This window comes from Coregonus lavaretus, assembly GCF_964263955.1.
Source record: "Coregonus lavaretus genome assembly, chromosome: 18".
Classification (NCBI taxonomy): domain Eukaryota; kingdom Metazoa; phylum Chordata; class Actinopteri; order Salmoniformes; family Salmonidae; genus Coregonus; species Coregonus lavaretus.
In genome coordinates, this window is record NC_140005.1 from 9,197,979 (window position 1) to 9,213,678 (window position 15,700).

Below are 15,700 nucleotides of genomic sequence, written 5' to 3' on the forward strand. Positions count from 1 at the left end.
CCACAGAGTAGAATTCCCCTTTAATGATACTACCACTGGTGGAGCAAATATGTAGCGTTCAAGTAGCTTCCAATGCTATTATGTGTGGTAAAGCAGGTTTCAATGCTATTCTGTGTGCTAAAGCAGGTTCCAATGCTATTATGTGTGGTAAAGCAGGTTCCAATGCTATTATGTGTGGTAAAGCAGGTTCCAATGCTATTCTGTGTGGTAAAGCAGGTTCCAATGCTATTCTGTGCGGTAAAGCAGGTTCCAATGCTATTCTGTGTGCTAAAGCAGGTTCCAATGCTGTTCTGTGTGGTAAAGCAGGGTTCCAATGCTATTCTGTGCGGTAAAGCAGGTTCCAATGCTATGCTGTGCGGTAAAGCAGGTTCCAATGCTATTCTGTGCGGTAAAGCAGGTTCCAATGCTATTCTGTGCGGTAAAGCAGGTTCCAATGCTATTCTGTGTAGTAAAGCAGGTTCCAATGCTGTTCTGTGTGGTAAGGAGTGACGGTAGGGAGAAAATAGGGACCGAGGGAGAGAGTGTGTGGTCTCCTTTGGCCTTCAGTGACAACGTAAGTCTATAAACTACCATTACACCCCCCCCCCCCCCCCCTGTCATCCCCCCCTCTGCATGTGGAAGAGGGAGAGAGTCACCAGAGAAAGGGGTCCAAGGATAGCTCTCTATAGCTCCTGATTTACTAGGTACATTAGGGGCTATTTGTTTGAGCAGGACCATCAAGCCACTGACACCTTGTCATCAAAGGCAAGGGCAAGGTGAACTTAGAGTTGGTAGTAGAGACAACTGATGGGGCTAAATTTGAATGTGTGTCTCCAACGTGTGTGTGTGTGTGTGTGTGTGTGTGTAGTATATAAATGTCTACGCAGATATGTAGTGTGTGTGTGAGAGAGACATCGCTTACGTCAGGGTACTCTTTTAGAGGCACAAAGAGCTTCTCCTGCAGATGAATGATTGGCCCCAGGGCCTCGGGTAATTCCAGAGGGTGTTTGTCTCCGGGGCCGTTCGCTGTGTCGTTGTACATGTCCTTCCTTACTCTGTTGATCTCTGAAACACACAAGCACAGACAACAAACGGTTAGAAGAGTGTCTGCAGAATGACCCACACAAAAACAAACACTTGAAAGGCTATGAAAAGACAACAGCACTAGGACTGTGGTCCTCTGTAGCTCAGCTGGTAGAGCACGGCGCCTGTAACGCCAAGGTAGTGGGTTCGATCCCCGGGACCACCCATACACAAAAAAAAAAATGTATGCACGCATGACTGTAAGTCGCTTTGGATAAAAGCGTCTGCTAAATGGCATATTATTATTATTATTTAGACCAGAACTAAGCGAAACCGTACGAAGCGGAGTGAAAATGGGGAAGTTGGGTACATAAAAATAATCAGAACTGGCACGCAGATCGGTAGGATAAATTGTAAGCTTCCCCAAACTTGAAACTCACGAGCTGCCTATGGTCTTTATTAAAAACTGGGTGGTTCGAGCCCTGAATGCTGATTGGCTGACAGCCTTGGTATTTCAGACCATATCCACAGGTATGACAAAACATTTATTTTTAATGCTCTAATTATGTGGGTAACCAGTTTATAATAGCAATAAGGCACCTCAGGGGTTTATGGTATATTGCCAATATACCATGGCTAAGGGCTGTATCCAGGCACTCCACGTTGTGTCGTACATAAGAACAGCCCTTAGCCGTGGTATATTGGCCATATACCACACACCCCATCATGCCGTATGGCTTAATTATAACACCCAATAACAAAATTCCTAAGTATGCACACAGGAGGTCCGTGAAAGAAACGGGAAATCAAATTCCCTTCCAACTGATTAGTTCTGGCGCCAGCCATGCGTTGAAAAGACGGTGAAGTACATATTTTTGGTTGAAAATATGTTAAAAAGGGATGTATAGGGTTGGGTGTGGTGTGTGAGGGGTTAAAGCCACCCCCCAGACAGTGTCAGGTGGTCCGTGGAGGCTGGTCTAGTTAAATAGTGTGTTTTGGGGGGATAATAGGAGAGTGGGATCGAGCCAATCCTTCAAGGGGAGATATGCCTTCAGCTCAGATCAGCCGGTCAGATAAAACCAAAGGCAGGGGCTGACAGACACAGATACAGACACACAGCTGAGGCAATGCAGTCAGTTGATCTCTCGTGGGCCTGTTGAGACAAGGCATTCATTCATGAACTTTAGTTGGGCCAGATGAGGCGAGGCAGGGATGCACAGTGTTCTGTAGCCTAAAACACACATTAAGTACAGGATAGACAACTAAAGCCCGACCGATTTATCGGTTGACCCAAAACATTAAAAATGATATTCGCCTTTTTACGGATGCATTTGTACCAGCATTCAATCCACCAAAAAAGGGCCGATATAAGATCCGATATAATGATTTGTTCTGAAGAGGGCGCTCCATACATGGCTATAAGCCTATCCTGCCTTGGCACTACAGCAAGACTGGACACTATCCCCTAGCGCAACTACACCAGTCGGAGAGGAGAGTGAACTACTGTGAACTAACCGTTACTGCTTCTACGGTGAGTACGGAGTAGATAGAAGCTTGCCAGCTCAATAGTGCCAAAAATGCGCACTGGCCACATACTGTTATGTGAAGTGTCATGGTAGGGTGTCAGGTGTCATGCCAAACAATGGATGCTATGCCCAAATGTAAAGCAAGTACCGTGCAAAGAACCTTAAACTCTGTGGTAACGTTAACGTTACAGGCCTTTAGTGAAGCCAGCGAAATCTGGTGTGTTATATTTGCCTTTGTGAAGGGTATTCTTCAAGCACTGTCATTCAATTGTTTTCAGAGACACTAAAAATAGCAAGTTACAAAGTAGCGCTATTAGCTATATTTTGATGTATGGGTTCATTGTCACTTGTCAGGGATTGGTCCAAATTCAAGTTTCGCCAGACCTATTTCCATGACAAGTGCTAGCTAGCTTGCTAGCTCGTACTTGACGCCATTCACGGAGGGTCAGTGCTATCCGGGATCCTTGGGATGTCCCTAAGCTAAACCTTTACTGTATCCATTTTAAGTGTCAACTTCAACTAGGTAGGGACACAATGACTGTTCACTGAGGCAACGCTCGGGGCGAGAGGCAGCGCTGTGCCAGCAGAACATTTTGTGATTGATGTTTTTCCTTTCAAGTGGCAACTACCAGAATTCAGTGGCTAAAGCCCCTACAAATCAATGAAAACATAGCTAAATACCAATTCATTGAAAATGTGTCCTACGACGTTGTTTTCCAGCTGGCAGCTCAGTCTTCAGAGGCAAAAAAACATCTGGAATCAGAGCAGTTTATCCTCTTTTCACTAGAGTAAACCGTTTTTCCATAAAGAATGTAGTCTTTCTGGTGGTCCTAAATGCTGTGGCGTTTACATTAATACTCTTTACCCATATTTAAAGAAATCAGCTTTGACCATCTTTGAAGGGATGTTTTAAGCACAATCCATACAGAAAAAGCTTTATTTATAAAATTCCAGCTATAATAAAAATAATAGGCAGATATATCGGTTATTTGTGAATATTTCCATTCTAAAATCAGATCCAAAAATCCCTTATCAGTCAGGCTCTATGGACAACCATTGGTCACACTGCTTCCCACTCTCCCACTCTCCCCACGTCCGGCCCTGACTGACACACACCTCTCCACTAGACCCCCTAAAAGTGACAATTGATTTTATCCCTTAACCACCCTTCCTTATCGCCCCAATAAAATGTTGAAGTAAATTCCAAAACAGCACCTTGGTAGGAGGTTTAGCCGAACTGCGGATCGGAGAGAGTTCATTTCAGACCAATGGAGGTGAGGGAGAGACATGAGATCACAACGACTGCTGAGGCTGAGGGAACAGGGGCCATCTGTGGGAGATGGGTGGAGGGTAACCTATCTGGGGTGGGCCTCAAAAGGCAGGGCTTCTATTTAAGCCTCTGCATCAGAATCCTATATGTCAATCCCTGACCCCGAATGACAGGGGAGGGAAATCACCTCTACTGCCTACCTAACTCCTAATGCTAACACCAAATACCACAGACTCAAGTGCTTTAACACCAACTTGTGTTTTTTCAATTTTTGTTATCCCCTGACGAGGGATTGACAGGTTGTAATCGATTAGGTTTAACACACATTCTTACACACACACACACACACAATTGAATGTGGTTAGGCACATCTGGCATACAGCTGGGTAGAATCTCTATAGTAGGAAGCATCTGTGGGACGCACAGGAAGGGGCACACACACATATGTCTCTAACCCTAACCCAACCTTTCATTACAACATAAACGTAATTCCTCCATGGGTCACAGAGCATGCAGGCCCAGGTCAGACTGCTGAGATGACATCACTCCTCCCCATTAGGATGACATCACTCCTCCCTATTAATCTGTCAATATATTAATGGGGGGGGGGGGGGGGGGCTGCTAAGTGTCTAGATCCCTCCCTGGATGAAGGACACAGTTTCTTAGGCCTGGCCTTAGTTGAACTGTCCAGATTTGTTGAGGAGTGAGGAGGGGATTCAGTAGGTATTTATACAGTGCCAGTCAAAAGGTTGAACACAATTACTCATTCAAGGGTTTTTCTTTATTTTTACATTGTAGAATAATAGTGAAGACATCACAACTATGAAATAACACATGGAATCATGTAGTAACCAAAAAAAGTGTTAAACAAATCAATATATTTTATATTTGAGATTCTTCAAATAGCCACCCTTTGCCTTGATGACAGCATTGCACACTTGGCATTCTCTCAACCAGCTTCATGAGGTAGTCACCTGGAATGCATTTCAATTAACAGGTGTGCCTTGTTAAAAGTTAATTTGGATAATTTATTTCCTTCTTAATGCGTTTGAGCCAATCAGTTGTGTTGTGACAAGGTAGGGGGGGTATACAGAAGATAGCCCTATAGATCCATCAATACGGAACATTAAGAACTTTGAACGTTTCTTCAAGTGCAGTCGCAAAAACCATCAAGCTCTATGATGAAACTGGCTCTCATGAGGACCGCCACAGGAATGGAAGACCCAGAGTTACCTCTGCTGCAGAGGATAAGTTCATCAGAGTTACCAGCCTCAGAAATTGCAACACAAGTAACAGACACATCTCAACATCAACTGTTCAGAGGGGACTGTGTGAATCAGGCCTTCATGGTCGAATTGCTGCAAAGAAAACGCTACTAAAAGGACACCAATAAGAAGAAGAGACTTGCTTGGGCCAAGAAACACGACCAATGGACATTAGACCGGTGGAAATGTGTCCTTTGGTCTGGAGTCCAAATTCGAGATTTTTGGTTCATGGAAGTGGTGTTGTTATGGTGTGGGGGTGCTTTGCTGGTGACACTGTCTGTGATTTATTTAGAATTCAAGGCATACTTAACCAGCATGGTTACGACAGCATTCTGTAGTGATACGCCATCCCATCTGGTTTGGGCTTAGTGGGACTATCATTTGTTTTTCAACAGGACAATGACCCAACACACCTCCAGGCTGTGTAAGGGCTATTTTACCAAGAAGGAGAGTGATGGAGTGCTGCATCAGATGACCTGGCCTCCACAATCCCCTGACCTCAACCCAATTGAGATGGTTTGGGATGAGTCGGACGGCAGAGTGAAGGAAAAGCAGCCAACAAGTGCTCAGCATATGTGGGAACTCCTTCAAGACTGTTGGAAAAGCATTCCAGGTGAAGCTGGTTGAGAGAATGCCAAGAGTGTGCAAAGCTGTCATCAAGGCATATTTTGATTTGTTTAACACTTCTTTGGTTACTACATGATTCCATGTGTTATTTCATCGTTTTGATGTCTTCACTATTATTCTACAATAAAAATAAAAAAAATAAAGAAAAACCCTGAGTAGGTGTGTCCAAACTTGATAGTGTAATGTATTTGGCGCCTATAGATCAGATGGGTCATGTTCACTTGGAAGCAAACCTGACAATCAAGGAGGGGCTCATCTGAATTTATCCAATAAGAAACCCTAAATTTTATTTTTTTCTGTTGCAAACCATTTTGCTATGGTGTGACCTATTGAACATGGCTCAGCCTGGACCATGGGGATGATCTTGGGTTGGTCCCAGGGCTCAGAGTGGTGGTGAAGTGCTAAAAGGTAAGGGATTCGTAGGAGGCCAGGCAACAGGTTTCAAAGTCTTAGCAATTGGCAACCCGCCCAACACAAATTGTAACATTCCTCCCTCTACTCTTTTATTTAACCTTTATTTAACTAGGCAAGTCAGTTAAGAACAAATTCTTATTTACAATGACGGCCTTTGAACGTTCCCTTTTCATTTCCTGCTAAAATGCCACATTAAAATAAAGAGGCCGGTCCGGGCCTCCAGCCCAAGACGTGCGCCATTTGACAACATCCAATTTCGTCATCGCCAAAATCCTCGCCCCAAATCTTTTCTCAAACGCTGGGCTCATCTAAAAATTACCTCCTGCCTGGGCGCTGCCGATTAAATTATTTGTCTTTGTCCACCGCGGAGACGTGTGGCTAGTCAAAATGGCAGAGGAGATTGTGTGAGGACCATTCAGTCGGAGAAAGGAAAGAAAAGAAGCTGGAAACTGTGGCAGTAACAGAGGTTAGCACTCAAGAACTGTGATGGAGCAATTCTCTAGAAGTTTCTCCAGTGCTGTTTAAAGCCCACACACAGAGGAACGCCCACACTAGCTAGCACGGTGCCATCAGAAACGACTGTGTGTATGTAAGGTTAAATATTAATATAAATGAGGTAGTAAGTCTCCCCCCCCCCACCCACAGTCTCTCCCTTCACCCCCCCACTCAGTTTTTAGTGCATCACAAAAGGGCCAGAGTCTACCTACCCTGCCCACCACGGCCTGCCTATCCCCCTCCCAGGTATGCCTAGTGCCTAACACAGTAGGGGATAATCAGCGGTCTGCTCTCGACTCCTGATATGACAGAAACTAAATAAAACTGTGGTGGGAGGAAGCCAGTCACAGTGAATGAGAGAGAACACACACAGACAAACACACACACACAGGAGACTCCTGACAGCGTTTGACGTGAGACACTCTTCACTGCTTCCAAAACACCCTAGGCCTCCACTCTCCCTCCGCACTTTTCTTCTCTCGTTCACAGTTCCAAGAAAATGTCACACTCCCGGGTCTCAGAGCAGACTGCCCTCCTTGAGCTACAATAGAGGCTAGATAGTTTATTCCTTTTAACAGTAGACATGTAATGTTAAAGGTTTAAGACCAAACCAGTGAGAAAGAGGAGAGGTTCAACGGCATTAGGATAAGGGAGGGCTAGTTAGAATGACAGGATACAGACTAATATCCTGCTTGACCATCAGTACTGTGACAACATCAATAAATTAGGCCTACATAACCTCCTAACCTTGTTTTCAAACACTTTCCCTGAGTACGGCAACACAGAATTGGTCAACCAAAAGCTAAAATCCAGAAGGACTAGAATTAGGCCTAAATCAAGTCCTTGGAAGTATTTTGTCGGTGCTTATCAATTACAGGAAATGTAATAAGCCCAGGTTCAGACAAGGACAGTCTGTCTCTGTCTAGGTCTGGCTGCCTTCCTTTCAAATGTTACATTGAGCCTGAATGGAGCTACCTCGAAAGGAAGATGAAGAAACTATACTGGAGGGGGCTGTGCAGAACATCAGCTGTTGGACTCGGATCAGTCTATGAGGCAGCATGGACCACATAGGCCTATAGAGAAAGGGTCTAGGGGCAGCAGTAGTGCTATAGTGCTAACCCATGTACTAGACGTCTAGCGTGCCACACTGTCAACATTCTGCTTAGTCCTCCTAAAATCCCCTCCTCTTTCTCCCTCAATCCCGCCCCCTCTCAATGAGCCAGCCCAGCGCTTTCTCCCCCTGCTGTCGTTCATTCCTAGCAGGCCAATTCCTCACATCACTCAGCAGTAAGGAGATCAAATTCTCACCCACACATGAACCTAAACCACCCCAGGGGTGCGCACAGTCAGGAAAAGTAGGCTCCAACTAAAAGGGAAAAAAATAGAATGTGCTTTAAAAATGTGAGCACTGAGCAGACCGCATCAAGTGGAGTTTCTCTTTATTTACCCAGTGAAAACACAATCAAGTCTAGTAGTAGTGGTGTAAAAGGGTAGGTGAGACTGAGTGCAGAAGGAGAGGGAGGATTCAGTCATGGAGAGCTTATAAAGGAGGGAGGGAAGGAAACATTTTATTTATCAGATGATGACATAGGACAGCATTAAAAACACACTATTTTACAACTGCAGAGCGGCATGGGGGTCTCTAATTCAGTGTTCCAAAAATGTGGGGCACAGGGGACGGAGTTCCCGCCCCCAAAATAAATAAAGAATCATATATTTTTAGGAACTCAGTCAGGCTTTCGACTTACTCTTGAAAGTTGTAATATTAGATTGCACAAGGTGCAATCTCGAAATTGGTTAGTGCATCAGTTTTCCTCGTCATGTCAGTCATTAAAGACCTTAGAGAGCTAGTTAAAACTGGTCAGTAGGCTTGGGCGGTATCCAGATTTTCTTATCCCGGGTTTTACGGTTATACCGGCATAGGACAAGGGAGCACTAAAAAACGCAAAGAAAGCCCATTGGGCTTCAATTAACAGAATGCTAACAAAATTAGCACAAACCAATAGCGAAATCACAGACACTGTCAGCTAAATGCTAACGAGCAAAAATGAACATAAACTAATTGCAAAGAGAAGCAAATCCAGCTCATAAAAGTTATACAAGCATAGCTAGTAGCTACCGAATTACAAGCAAAAAGTGAACGAGAGAAATTGTGCAAATGAACTAGTTGTGATGCTTTTCTGAAGGAAGACGTAGCAGAGGGAGAACAAAAGGAGAAAAGGAAAACGGAAGCAGGAAGCACAGGTGAAGAAACGGCAGCTGTAGAGACAACTCACCCAGAGCTCTTTGACTTCTGGCAGAAAGCCATTAAAGGATATGACGGAAAACATTTAGTAGTGAATTGCATACAAGTGTAACTTCATCACCTCATGTGCACAGCACAACAGACTCGCTATGGGGGCCTCCAGAGTGGCACAGTGGTCTAAGGCACTGCATCGCAATGCTAGCTGTGCCACTAGAGATCCTGGTTCGAGTCCAGGCTCTGTCGCAGCCGGCCGCGACCGGGAGACCCATTGGCGGCGCACAACTGGCCCAGCGTCATCCAGGTGAGGGGAGGGTCTCTCGACCTTCGCCTCTCTCGAGTCCGTACGGGAGTTGCAATTGGATACCACAAACAAACAAAAATAAGATATAGGAACACTATGGACTAACAGTCTCCTGTCGTGCTATTTACAAACAAACACATGACTGGCTCAACTGAGGACCTACGATAATCTTCATAATGTAAAATAATGTGACAGGTGAAATGAATAACGCAATCTGCTTTATCTCCTAACATATTACACAAGTTGCCTGCAAGTATTAACTAAAAAAAGTAGCTTCAAAATGTCTTGAAAAACTTCAAATAAAAAATATCCCATGGCTTTTTCCAAATACCCCGGTATACCGCCCAATGTCCAGATCATCTAGCCTGTGTGTCAGCTAAATGTTTTTGTAGCTAGGTTGATTTTGTTGTAGTGTTTGAGTCATGGCAAAGACGTGTAGAATTGCAGGAAATTACCTTTAAAATAGCACCCAAAAAAATATGGTTGGGATGTTTTAATTGCTTCATCCTGCTGCAGCATTCTGGAAGCTGCTGTCCTCCTGACCTCTCAAATCAGGTGTGTGTGTGTGTGTGTGTGTGTGTGTGTCCCTCACACTAGACAACAGGAGAAATGTATTGGTGATAGGGTTGGGCGATATTTGGGGAGACCTCTATGATACGCTACTCCAAATATTGCAATATCCGACATAATCATTTTACGCAGTATCCTTAAGAGTTTGACGCATTTAAGTAACATTAAAAATTCCCCATCAAAGTCTGTCAGTTTAAGGTAGAGATACACTATATAGATACTTTTGTGTATGTGGACACCTATTCAAATTAGTGGATTCGGATATTTCAGCCACACCCGTTGCTGACAGGTGTATAAAATCGAGCACCCAGTCATGCAATCTCCATACACAAACATTGGAAGTAGAATGGCCTTACTGAAGAGCTCAGTGACTTTCAACGTGGCACCGTCATAGGATGCCACCTTTCCAACAAGTCAGTTCATCAAATTTCTGCCTTTGTGAAGTGGAAACGTCTAGGTGCAACAACGGCCTAAAATGTCAAATCAAATAGCTAAATGATGGTATGATCATCTTAAAACAATTCCATATGTTCGCTTAGTAGACCCTCCCCAGCTTAGACTTTCAGAGGCTAATGACAAAATTATTCTAGACTGTGCAATTGTAATTATTTACAATATTATATTCACATTCATTAAATAATCTGTGTGTGGCTTAGTTAATTTCAACATATTGATACAGCCGAAGTGATAAAACTGCACACTTCTGATTTGTAAAGTTCAGAGTATTGTCTTGCACATCACGATATATCGTCAATGTCAAATATCACGATATATCGTCGATGTCAAATATCACGATATATCGTCGATGTCAAATATCACAATATTCGATTTAATTATATAAAATTGGCCCAAGCATAATGGTTGAATCTGTGTGGTATTTCCATGCGGTATGGTATGATAAGCTTCTCTGGCTAAAGCAGATTTTAAAAAACTAATTACAGGCCCTAATGTCCGGCACCTGAGAACGCAGGATCCCAACGCCAATTAAACCTGAGCCTCTGACACAGGCAGTCTTCTCTGCAGCCCTTTCACTAGGCTTCACCTAATCTACTCTGAAATTAAAGAACTGCGATAGAACTGAGATAGGTTCCAGGGAGACGGAGATAGATCATGTCTCCCGCTGCACACAGGACCAACGAGAGCAGATGAGGGAAAGAGGCAAGGACGGCACATGACTGCTACTAAACTACACACCCGCGGTGGTGGCTGAGACGAGCCTTCGCTGAGGTACAAGTTTTTCCACTTTGAAGTGGCGCACTTTAGCTATCACAAAGCACAGCAGTGAACGGATTTGGCCTTTAACGCAATCCCTTCCCTTTATTCAGTCCACAGACTACTTTAACCAAAGCGACACTAGACTTCAACAGTGAAGGCTTTGCAGCGGAAGGCATGAGAAAGGTTCTTAAAGAAGCTGAACATAAATATAGTACGTGGGCGATTGAGCCATGAAAACGTATGTCTTATCGAGGACCCACAGCTGTCTCGTCGATTAAAACCTTTAGTGCTATTTTTCCCTCTATGATCTGACTTAACGGCCTATATGCAGATGGTTCCGTTTTTAAGGGATGAACTTTCCGTGCTGTGCTCTTCACGTGAACGTTCGAAACGCCCAATACTGTACAAGTCACATTTTCATGACAGACATTTTCAACATCAACAGGGAGGAAGTATAGATCAAATACAAAAACCACAATTTTGTTAAAATCAGGGCGCTCGCAATAAATTGTGCAAGATGTGAGACGGATGATGACAATGGCAAATGCTAGGCAGGCCTCAACATTCTCAGACCCACACTTTAATACACACTCCGGGACCAGCCTATCCCAATCCCTTAGTCAGGGTCCGAAGTAATTGCTGGCCTAAAATGACATGAAAGCACTAAACGGCAAATGAAATGAATGACACTGCAGTTTCCCGGGCCAGCAGGGAGAGATCTACGTTTGCAGGATTCTCCTAAGCATTCAGAGTAAAAACCTCCGGCGTCAGGTCTTTGAGCAGATAGGATACTCAATAAATGACTGGAGTAACAAGGCCTCTCAATCCTCCTCCCTCCGCCTTCTCTCCTGGGCCCGGAGTGAGCCAATCCTCCTCCCTCCGCCTTCTCTCCTGGGCCCGGAGTGAGCCAATCCTCCTCACTCCGCCTTCTCTCCTGGGCCCGAAGTGAGCCAATCCCCCCTCCATCCGCCTTCTCTCCTGGGCCCGGAGTGAGCCAATCCTCCTCCCTCCGCCTTCTCTCCTGGGCCCGGAGTGAGCCAATCCTCCTCCCTCCGCCTTCTCTCCTGGGCCCGGAGTGAGCCAAAAATACAAAATACACAACCGCATAAATTGGGTTTGATTGTTCAACGATTTCCACCAGTTCCAAACACACAGAAATTGGGCTGGGACAAAGCCCACCTGGAGTAGAGAACAGACGCAGCATGTTCCGTTCTATGATTGCCAATAATGAGTGGGTGCTGAGCTGCTTCTGTAATGGCAGAGAATGCACAACGAATCCAGGACTGTTCGGTGCACTGTGCAGGTCCTATGTGCATCATTTCCACCGCCTGCCCAAACCACACACATAGACAGAAAACAAACAGAACTGGTGAAAAATACTAAAACTAAATGAGGCTTCTGTGTTTGCAGCCACGGCTCTCCAGAAAAGCAGAACACACAGAAATAACACTGGAGAAGAGGGGTGAATCGCCTCGGAGCAGAAACAGTACAAATAACACCAGGAAATAGTCAATCGTTTCCAAGTATCTAGCCATTTAGACAAACTGTTGACTGTTTTGGAGATGCTAGTCTTTCCCATTAAAAAAATAATTTAAAAAACGTTAAATCTCCATTCCTCCTTCTCTCCACCCCCTCCTTCCATTTGAAGCATTCTGACAGTAAGCCAGTGGTTTGTGGCGGCTGGGATTGGGTAGGTGCAGTGTGTTGGTGTTGTGACGGAAGCTAACACAATTACCAGACAGAGCAATTCCTTATTAATATCGCAGTGCTTCTGAGGTTGCCGGCGCTAGCGGCAGAAATTCTGCCAAACATGATGTGGCTTAATGTGACTCTTGGCATCGGCGACGGGTTGCGGCAGCATGACGATTTCAATAGGATGTGTCATAGCCAGTTACCATGTCGATTAGACAATGAAAACAGACAGACACACGGGAGGACTGGAGAAATACACTGCCATGCATTTGGTGAATCTCTGGGCCCATGTGAAGTTCCACAGACTAAAGCAGCCTGCTGCTGTCATTATTTCCTATATCCTGTTGGGGAAAAAACAATGGGCAGTGAGATTAACTTTGGCGTGTCTGGGGAAGTCTGACTGGACAGCCAGTGAGTAGGAGAGGGTAGGCTAATAGGCCCGAGACCATTGACTAAAGGAGAACTGAAGAGCTAATTTAGCAATTCTGCTAAATTCTCAGCCAACAGTCATTGCAAGGGAGGAGCTTTGGCCAGATCTCCAATTCTTGCTAAACAAAAAGGTCCAAACCTGAACATTTCTGTGAGTGTTCCTAAAGACGAGCTCTCCTCCCAGTACCAAGCCCATTACCAGATCTGAAAACTAAAGAGGGAACAGTCAGTCTCTGGATCTCTGCAGAGCCATTAAGGCCTGCGACTAACATTAGAACAGAACAGGGGACCACATGATGTGGAACTGCTTTATGGGGTTGGGTGCCGGTAGGGGGCACGGTATCAGCTCAATGAGGCATGGGAGTGCCCGTTTCCCGCACGGAGAGGGGTCTGCAGTTGGAGCGCCTTGTACTCACAAGGAGGGCCGGCTCAATGCATAATAGGCTCATTCTTAATGGCCGCCACGGGGGCAGGTGTTCATTACTCTCTGCGTGGAGGTAATTTAGGAAGACACCCTGGGGTGATCACTTGCTATGAAGCCCAGTATCCCTCCGTGTTACAAGCCGGCATTACTGGGTCATGGAAAATAGGCCTAAGAAACGCACAAAACACATAGACGCTGCCCTTGACATCACTATTGGGTCCATCCCATAGGCAACCACATGGCAACATTCACATAGAATAACAGTAATACAAGGAGAGAGGTAGAGCTTCATGCCAATGGTCCACTCAGCAAGTTCTGCAAATGATGTAATTCACCAGCTCAGCGGAACTAGTCAGTCATTCTAAGACACCTAAATGCAAACACATCTTAAAAGACTAAACAAAGACAGCACTTTTATTGCTGCTTTGCTCCCATCGAAAAGGGTAGGATATGTAGCATTAGATTGGAAAGTGTTGTAGAGGTCATTTAACAGAGCAGCTTTAAGGGCAGAGATGTCTTAAACGGTTTCCACTCATCTGTTGGGATAATTTTTGGGAAAACCCCAACCTTTAAGCAGAATAACAAAATAACCAACACAGGCAGCCACTGTCGAGAACAAACTTGTAAAAGGGTGCAGACACGTGACACAGACTGACTCAACCTGGGGTATTAATCTCACAAACACACTCACTGTTTATTGTCTAGGGAACTCATTTAACCTGCCACTGAATTTGTGCGCAAACAAACAAATGTGAGACTTGGCACCAGAGGAGATGGCTGCCGTTTTATGGACTCTTAACCAACCGTGCTATTTTGTGTGTTTTTTTCCACATTGTTTGTAACCTATGTTGTACATAATGTTGCTTCTACCGTCTCTTATGACCGAAAAGAGCTTCTGGACATTTATATTTGTTACGGACCCCCATTAAAGGTTGCCAAGGCAGCAGCTACTCTTCCAGCAGCTACATCAGAACAGCGATTACTCACCTTGAACTGGACTAATAATTTTTCTTTAATGAGTCGGATGAGCGGGATTTGCTCCAGACACCCGACAGGGCCCTCATCCCTGTCATTGGCTGTAGAAAGAAAAGGAGATATTGCAGAAGGAGATCGGGGTGCCTGGTAACGAGCCGGCGACGAGTGGCTAATCTGCCTTTGCCATCGATACTATTGGCCAACTTACAATCGCTTGATAATAAAGTGGACGAACTACAAGCACGTATATCCTACCAACGGGACATTAAAAACGGTAATATCTTATGTTTCACCGAGTCATGGCTGAACAAAGACATGAATAACATACAGCTGGAGAGTTATACACTGTATCGGCAGGATAGAACAGCAGCCTCTGGTAAGACAAGGGGTGGCGATCTATGTATATTTGTAAACTACAGCTGGTGAACGATATCTAAGGAAGTCTCGAGGTTTTGCTCGCCTGAGGAAGAGTATCGCATGATAATCTGTAGACCACACCATCTACCAAGAGAGTTTTCATCTATATTCTTCGTAGCTGTCTATTTACCACCACAAACCGATGCTGGCACTAAGACCGCACTCAATGAGCTGTATACAGCCATAAGTAAACAGGAAAACACTCATCCAGAGGCGGCGCTCCTAGTGGCAGGGACTTTAATGCAGGGAAACTTAAATCAGTTTTACCTAATTTCTACCAGCATGTTAAATGTGCAACCAGAGGGAAAGAAAACTATAGACCACCTTCACTCCACACAAAGATGCGTACAAAGCTCTCCCTCGCCCTCCATTTGGCAAATCTGACCATAATTCTATCCTTCTGATTCCTGCTTACCAGCAACAACTAAAGCAGGAGGCACCAGTGACTCGGTCAATAAAAAAAAAAAGTGGTCAGATGAAGCAGATGCTAAGCTACAGGACTGTTTTGCTAGCACAGACGGGAATATGTTTCGGGATTCTTCTGATGGCATTGAGGAGTACACCACATCAGTCACTGGCTTCATCAATAAGTGCATCGATGACATCGTCCCCACAGTGACTGTACGTACATACCACAACCAGAAGCCATGGGTTACAGGCAACATCTGCATCGAGCTAAAGGCTAGAGCTGCCGCTTTCAAGGAGCGGGACTCTAACCCAGAAGCTTATAAGAAATCCCGCTATGCCCTCCGACGAACCATCAAACAGGCAAGGCGTCAATACAGGACTAAGATCGAATCGTACTACACCAGCTCCGACGCTCGTCAGATATG

General features: G+C 44.8%; 1 protein-coding gene across 3 annotated transcripts in view; it reads right to left on the reverse strand.

Moving 5' to 3' along the window:
- LOC311146054 (protein quaking-A-like) overlaps nucleotides 1-15,700 on the reverse strand; it is a 101,309-nt gene that overhangs the window by 65,924 nt on the left and 19,685 nt on the right. For all 3 annotated transcript variants that reach the window (XM_084182513.1, XM_084182514.1, XM_084182512.1), the window contains exon 2: nucleotides 902-1,044. In XM_084182513.1, the coding sequence (XP_084038639.1) occupies nucleotides 902-1,044 (143 nt within the window). The remainder of the gene's footprint in view (nucleotides 1-901; nucleotides 1,045-15,700) is intronic.